Genomic DNA, 8,088 nt, shown 5'->3' with positions numbered 1-8,088 from the left:
GAGGAGCCACTGCTGTAGGCAAGAGAGAGACAGAGATACATACACATGTATAAACAGCTCCTTAAGAGCCATGTAGAACAAGGATACTGCTGCCTACCCAGCCTAGGACACCAGCTATAAATCAAATATATCAAATACAAAAACCAAACACTGCCAGTGTGCCACTTCCCAAATAATGGGAAAAGGTTGTTTGAATTAAAGCTATATTTGAATTACAGATGAGATTTGAATTACATAAGAGAAAAAGAGGGCTAATAGTTTACCCACTGCCTCCTGCTACACAGAACTATCCCCGCTCTATTGTTTTCTGGACCGTTTTAGAAATCCTGAGTGACCGATTATTCACAAAGAGATATTATTCCTGACATTATTATTACTCTTCTGTTGAGCTTCTTTCTTGACTTTCTGCTAATATTTAACCTGGCATCTTAAAATTATTTTCACTTGTCTGTTACTTGAATAACACTCATGCACAAACCATCAGAAAGCCCTAATTCAGTGAATTAGATATTCACTACGTTGAAGTAATCTAGCTGTTTTAGAGACATGTTACTGGGTTCTTTGTAAATCAGCCTTTATCAGGGAAAAGGGATGACTCACTGGAGATCAGGCAGGATGGCAGGATGCAGTAGGTGTGGTAGGTAGGAACATTAGTAGGCAAGTTGTGACATTAACAGCGGCAGCAAAATCAGAAAGTCAGCTCACACTAAATGTGATCTAGGATGCCCTCAGTATGAAGTCTTAGAGAAGGCTATTATTTGGAGCTTCTGGTGGTGGCATTTTTTACTTATTGTTTTGAAGATTCCCTCTGTATTTATCTGCATGCAGCTGGGACCCACTAAGGTGTGTTTATTGCCAAGACCTGGAAGACAAGCATTAAGCCTGGAGCTCTGCTAGCTGTAACACTGGGATGATTCCAGCAGCTTTGTGGGCATCATCACACAGCAGCCCCGTACCTCCTGAGCTTTATGTTTCTGATTAAGTGCAAGAAAAATGCTGTCTGTTTTAACCAGGCTGGGTCAGCAAGAAAGCAGAAGCTACAGGTTGGAAGCTGTGTTTGGATTCTCTCTGCTGCTCAAGAGATAAGTGTAAACAGGAGAAAGATACTATTGATGCTGGCAACCAAACAGGCACTTAGGCCTGAGCTGCAGCTATGTCCAATAAGTTAGCCCTGTGCTCCACCCAGGCCAGCTAGCTCTGCTGAGAAGCGGGGCACATCTGGCTAGATGAAATTGCACTGCAAATCGGCCCTCACGGTAGCTCAGCTGGAGCTGGCTCCAATGTTTTGTACAGCACCATATTGTACTCCATGGACATTTCTCGTCTTCCCATTGTGAGGCTTTGTTCTGCTGGGTTAGGGCTGAAGCTTGCGCTGATAATACCTTTGCTGCATCCCTTCTGTGAACAAAAACTCTACCAGGTCTCTCAGCAGTGTCCTGTAACCTCATTTAATTCAGCCTCTAAAGATACCAGCTTACAGCATTTAAGGCTAAACAAGTATCTTGCTACGTTTGTCAAAAGTCTGGAGTTATTATTTTGCTGGAGTTCCTTGGGTCCCTGGTATTACGTTTTATTACCATTGAACAGAGCATACCACGTACCTTGAGGAGCAGTAAATACTACTGCATGAAGCACATCAGCACACAGGTCTGCATGTCTCACTGCAGACACCATCATGAAGCCAGACACCCAGGCCTTTGGTGGGTCACTCACCAGCCAGCCGGGAGGGTGCTCAGGGCTCCAGATCATACTGCCAACCTGAAGGAATCAAACACCTTGAGTGACAGCTGAAAATATGTGCACAGTTCAGTCTTTACAACCCTGACCCCTCTGCAGACTGCTAGAGGACCTGCAATCCCCGAAGTGCTTTCTGTAACTCAGCCCCGCAGTTTTACTGAGATGCCATACATGTTATTCATTTTAAAACAGCCATTTTTGACATATTAGGACCATTTTTAAAACAGCCTCGATCTACACAGCTGCTGCCCCTTGCCTTCCCCCTACCTTGTCTGCTTGATCTGCTCTGGAGACTCCAATGACATCCTCCTCATAAATAATGCCAGCTCAAACAGCTCCTGCAGCATTCCCTGCTCCTCTTTGCCTTTCCCCTCATCCCACCTCCCATATTCCCATACTGTTCCTAACAGTCCTCAGTAATCACACAGTTAAATTAGACCCCATTCCCAGCCCCCCACTAACAGGCTCTCAGGTAAACACGTGATCCCAAAATCACATACACCTTATTTCTTTCTTTCTCAGCCAAAGCTTCCCACGCAGCTTTGCAAGTCCCAATATCAATAGCTAGCTTCTTTGCTCTTTGGAAATTTTCCATTCCCCTGATCTCCAGGCCTGTGAAAAGGCCTCTGGATCAAACAACCTCTTCCAGGTTTCTGCTACCATCTTGCAGTTAGTGACTCCACCGCAGAGACACCTCTGCCAGAGATAAGCTTCAGCCTGTGGCAGCAAACTGAGCATCCCTTCTTCATGTAGCAGCATTTCGTATTACAGCACTTTTCATAACAGCTCCATAGCATCAGGCAGAGTTAACAAAGTGTACTGTAAGGGACTTCCTACAGTGTCGCACAGGAGCAGGGTGATTTCCAGCAGAAAGAGTAGAAAAGCAGCAACCTCCAAAGAATGTGATAAACCAACCTGGCCGTGTCACACCTTATACTTAACCTTTTATACTTCTGCATCTCTAAAACTGGCTGGTTTCAGGCTATACCCAATACTATCTCAAAAACTCTTCTGATAGTATTTCTGCTATGATAAAGCAGTTCATTAAAACCACAAGAAAACCCATTTCAATACCCATTTCAGATTCTACCGAACGAAAAAGGTTGCTCAAATACATCAGTTGTTGAATGGGAAACTGGAAGTGTACAGCCAAGATTAAGGCTTGCCAGTACTCCTGGGCAGCAGTCAGACAGGACTGAAGAGCAGGAATTTTGTGGGAGGGCTCACTAATTGAGACAAGGTCACAAACCCCGCCACATTTGTATTCAAGACTTTGAAACAGGGGAGGGAGACAGTTGAGGGCTTTAGGACAGGATCAGAGCCTGTAGTCGCTGGCAAAATTTCACAGGGCTCAAGGGACAATAGGGGGGAAAAGAACCTGTTGGGACAGAGACACTTGCAGCACGGCCAATGGAAATTTCTAATGAAGGACAACGAGAACTAAAAGAAATGATTAAGAACTGCAATATTTTTATTGGCGAGTTCAACATCTGGTTAAACAGTATGTACTTTTCAAGTTTGACATCCAGTAGCTCTCATATACAAACCATCGCGGTACCTCAGCAAATTCACAGGGCTGAAGGAAAAGCCATTTGAACACTGCAGGCTCCCAGGAGCAGGGCAGACAGCAGTAAGCAAGCAGGTTAGCTAGGAGGAATGAGAGGGGGGTGGAGGAGAGCGCAGCATATCCAGCTCTAGGCATCTGCCTTTCCTAGCTCAAATTAACCAGCTAATTTCCCCAGGCGCTCTCTATAGAAACAAGCTTCTCCAGAGGGTGATTCACTGCACAATGTTATGCTGCTGCTCTACAGAGTTCCTGTGAATTTATTCTCCATTTCTTAGAGGAATGCTGCTCTTCCCAGCAACTGCCGAGCACACCTGGGGAGACGTGGTGGCTAATTTTGATGCCTATAGATGGGGAGTGTGAATCTCCCTTCCCTTTGTCCTCTCTCCCCAGCTACCCATTTTGAATTAGTGTGTAAACAAGTGGCGTTCACCCCATATTCACAGCTGAGGAGTTTTTCAAGAAACAGGACCTCTCATGTCCTGTCATACATAAAAGATAGATATACACACTAGATTCTAATTACATTTCCAACCCAGATGGACTTTTCACATTTTGCCGCAAATCCACTTTTTCCCCTCTCACACATCATCTGATCTACCCAGGTAAGGTCCATCACATCAGTAAAGAAGTCCCTATGAACGGGTGGACAAGTGCATGATCTGCCTGCACAAATCTGTTGGCAACTCACGTGGATTTCAATCCATTGAAGTCAACAGGAGAGTTTTCACCAATTTTAACAGACAGAGTAGATTTAAACAAATTTCACACACAGAATTAATTCGCATATCAAGCTCCAGTTGCCCCTCAAATCTGACTGAGTTGGGAAAATATGCAGTCTTTACTTCCCTGTTTCCAGCTAACTGAACTGTATCCAACTTCTGAATGAACATGATTTACCCAAAGGAAGACTTTTTTCCATCAATATTGACTGGCTATAATTATGTATACATTCACAACATAGATACTCCTTTATTAAAAGATTGCCCAAGTGATAACATGGAAACAAAATTACGGTTCTGCGTTTCAAAAAACAACTGCACAGACTGAAGTTTGCTGCTATATTAATATAGCACCAACAGATGCTGTAATTAGAAAGTAAAAGGCAAACAGAAGAATTGTTAATAGTTATGTGCACTGTTTAGGCTTCTCCTAAAACTAAAATGCTTCTTCAGGGAAGTGGTAATGTCTTCATACGTGACCCTGGGACTACTGTAAAATGCTAAAGACCCATTCCCACAAGTGTCATCTGCCATAACCACATGGCTATATTTGCAAATTGCTCCATTTTCTACAGTTCTATTTTAATTTTATTGCGTTTTCTAATGAATTCCACTGTTTCCAGGAGTTACGTAGTTTTTTTCCTAGAGGTAGGATGTATATTATTTTTAGCAGTGAGCTGTTCACATGCTGATTTAGGTACAGAGTACAAATGAAGGACAATAATACACTGCTTCCAGTACAGAAAAATATTTAGATTCAGTAGAAAGCAGGCAGGAGATGCCTTAGTTCAATGTACTGTTCTAATCTCTGCTGGAAAATTATTTCTGTGTTAGCACAAGGCACCAGAGAAATTGAGTAGACTCAAAGAGGCATCTATCAAGAGACAAGATATTTCTTCTGTTCTGGTTTGATACCAATATAGGTTCTATTTGAAGGTAGATGATTTCCAATGCAAAAAAAACCAAACCAAACCAACCAACCAAAAACCCCACAAACAGGTGCAACTAATTAGAGCAAACACACAGAACAATTCAGGGCATCTGGAAGAAAAGGTCAGGACTGTGGTGGCACAGGTTCTGCAGATCAAGTAATGAGGTGAAAATCTCACCTGGAACTTCATTCTAGCTAGTACTTCTTTCTAGATAATACTACATGAACACTACTAAATAGACAGATGTCGTTTTCAGACTTATCTAGAGGTTGGAAACACCTCAGGAGGGAAAATCATATCTAGTATTTGCAGTACTCCAGGATCTGCTGTCAGGGACATTTCTAACTTAATCCCAGGAAAGCTTGTTGCTGCTAGGTTCCTATCTGCCTGGAAGGAAGGCAATGCATTGGAGCAGGGTGACGTTGCTTCGTACTGGTGCAAACCAAAAGGCACGGCGTGTAGCCCAGGCTCTCCAGCCCACCCAGAGAGCTAGGAATCACAACTAGTCAAAAAGAAGGCAATGAAACAGAAATAGCAACTGCCTGGTGGCAACAGTGAGCTCCAGCCCTACAGCTTTCCCATCTGCCACGTTCCTCCTTCCCTAAGAGCAGTCTCAGGAACAGATTTCCTCTGGCTCTTCACAGTGCTGTTGGATCACCTCGGCAAGGTCAAGACACCGCAAAATTCGCCATTTCTCAGCAGCCAGCTCTTCCTTGGATACCTGGCCCAGCAGTTTTTTGGCAAAGAGGTTCTGATCCTGCATGAAAAGGCCCACAGCAGACCTTGGGGCTTGAGGGAAGTCCTCCAGGCAACCACTTGTGAAACAGAAGTTGATTTTCTTTTCACGTCTCATCCCTGGTCCCCTTTCTTCAATCCAAGTCAGAGGTCTAGTGTGGAGAAACAGAGAAAAAGAAGAGTATTTATGAAGAAATTGAATCAACAGTTCTGGTTTATGCTTTCTTTTTTTCTCAGCACTTACAGAAAATGCCCTAATAAATGCACCACTTCTAAATTTCAGTCATTGCATATTCAGGTAACATGTTCTGACCAACATGTCTTGTGGTTACAGAGTTGAACACCAGGTAGTAATCTTAACTCTGCCACTGCCTCATGCCATGACTTTCAGCACGTCATCTAAGCTCTCTCTAGCTTTGTCTTCCCTATGTACAAAGTGAAGACAGCAAGGTCTAGCCATCTCACAGGGAAGTGGAAAGTTTAATCTGTTTGTTTGTGGACTTGGATGAAAAGTGCAGTTAAACAGCCAAATGTTTTGTGCATGATTCTCACAAGGCCCTCAACATCTAGTCATTCCTCCAGATACATAATGATGACCCAGGTGCTACTGTGAAAGCTGAACACCACTCCTCTAAGATGAGCTGGAGAGATGGCAAGTTCACCCATGCAGACACTAGCATCAGTACTTCCTGAACTTTTCAAAGGCCTTTCTTTCTCTTCAGTGAGAGCATCGAGTTGACCCTAGAGATTACACCAGAAGATGTCAATTTTGCCTGTTTCAGCTACATAGACTCTCAGGCAGGTCTCTCCTAATCAGAGCAAAGTCCCGCCTTATGCCAACGTGATAGCCCCGGTCTTCAGGCGGAGCATTGGTGCTGTTGGCTATTAACTGGCATAGCTCATAGGTCCTCACACTTTCCTCCCCAACTTTCCACTTTGGCTGAGTAAAGAGGAGCCATAGGACAGACTCCCTAGCCCAACACGGCAAATGTTTGCAGAGGCTTTGAGGAATGGTCCTGAACACCAGCAACAGTCACGATTCTCCCTTCCTGCTCTTTTGTCAACTGCCTAAAACAGACCATTAGCTTCCCACAGATCATTCATCAGCACTCACTACTGCCTGTGTTTAGAAGATGCACATTATTTTTCTTACTTTGTTATTGATGGCCCTTCCACAGTCCTTTATGGCCCACTTTATTCTGCCATTCACAAATTATGAGGGCATAAATATCACGGAAGAAAAAATTCTGTCTCCAAGTACTGCCCATTAAATCTTCAATATCATTAGAACTTGAAAATCCTTGTCACTCTACCCTGAACACATTCTGCAGAGCACTTAGCTTAATGATTCTGCATCTCTCATCTTTTATGCTTTAGGATCCAATTTCTGTATTTATATCATTGTATCAACTATTCTTTGCTCACCTGTACAACCACACACACCACCTACAAATTCAGCATGGCCAGGTGAACCTCACTGAACAGAATAGAACAACTGGAGGGGAAAAAAACCAACCAACCAACCAACAACAAAAAATCAAATCACAGCCTGCAAAAACGCATCAAAAAAATCCTCAGAGGACTAATAAATGGACTTCAGGAAGTCCCAAGACTACATGTTGCTGCAGGCCAGAAGGGTACTTGAGAGCCATTTCACTTAGTGCTTTCTATGTTCTCATCCTCCTTCCCCGAGGTGCTGGCTGTTGACCTCAGTCAAAGGCAGGTTGCTGAGCAAGCTGGGTTTTGCCCTGACTCAACAGAACTGGTTTTATGCTCTTATGAAAGCGAACAGCCACAGAGGGTTCAGGTCACTGCTACTCCAAGCTGCTTTATCTCAGGTAGGCAGGTATGAAGAAACCACTGGGCAGGCATAGGCAAAGACCTCCACCATGTAACAGAAGGGAGTCCACGATATGATCCAAAACAGGCAGTGTCAATGCAGGGTCACCTCCCAGGGGTGATCTAGAGCAGATGCACACCAATGACCAGGCTCAAGCCTATGTTGTCTTCTCCTCCAGCTTGGGCAAGCCACTGAACCAGAAGCACAATCATGCAGAACAGGCAGAATTTAATCAAAGTGAATAAAATGACTGATTTACATCAGCGAGCAGGAAAATGTTGATTTTACTAACACTTTTATCCTCTTCTGTGATTAGATTTTTAGTTACTTTCCCAAATAAAGGTTGGTTCTACTTGATTGGTAACCAAAACAGGTTAATTTTTAATTAACAACAACTTCTACATTAAAACTAGTCGATTTTTTTTGCTATAAAGATACGTATGCTGCAGGTCTGCACATTATTCATGCAATTTTGTAGCTTAAGAAACAGGTTTGTATTTTATGGCAGAAAATTATGAAGAACTTCTGGTTTTTAATCAATAACTTACCCATTTACAT

The 8,088-nt window shown here is 43.3% G+C and overlaps 1 protein-coding gene across 4 annotated transcripts in view; it reads right to left on the bottom strand.

Moving 5' to 3' along the window:
* Positions 1–3,187: 3,187 nt before the first annotated feature.
* BLVRA (biliverdin reductase A) overlaps positions 3,188–8,088 on the bottom strand; it is a 40,315-nt gene continuing 35,414 nt past the window's right edge. For all 4 annotated transcript variants that reach the window (XM_065627335.1, XM_065627334.1, XM_065627333.1 and 1 more), the window contains exon 7: positions 3,188–5,842. In XM_065627335.1, coding sequence (XP_065483407.1) covers positions 5,569–5,842 — 274 coding nt within the window. In that variant the 3' untranslated portion in view covers positions 3,188–5,568. The remainder of the gene's footprint in view (positions 5,843–8,088) is intronic.

The sequence above is a fragment of the Caloenas nicobarica genome, chromosome 2 (genome assembly GCF_036013445.1).
Source record: "Caloenas nicobarica isolate bCalNic1 chromosome 2, bCalNic1.hap1, whole genome shotgun sequence".
Lineage (NCBI taxonomy): Eukaryota > Metazoa > Chordata > Aves > Columbiformes > Columbidae > Caloenas > Caloenas nicobarica.
Note: the sequence above shows the minus strand (reverse complement) of the source record. Positions and strands in the feature narration are given on the sequence as shown.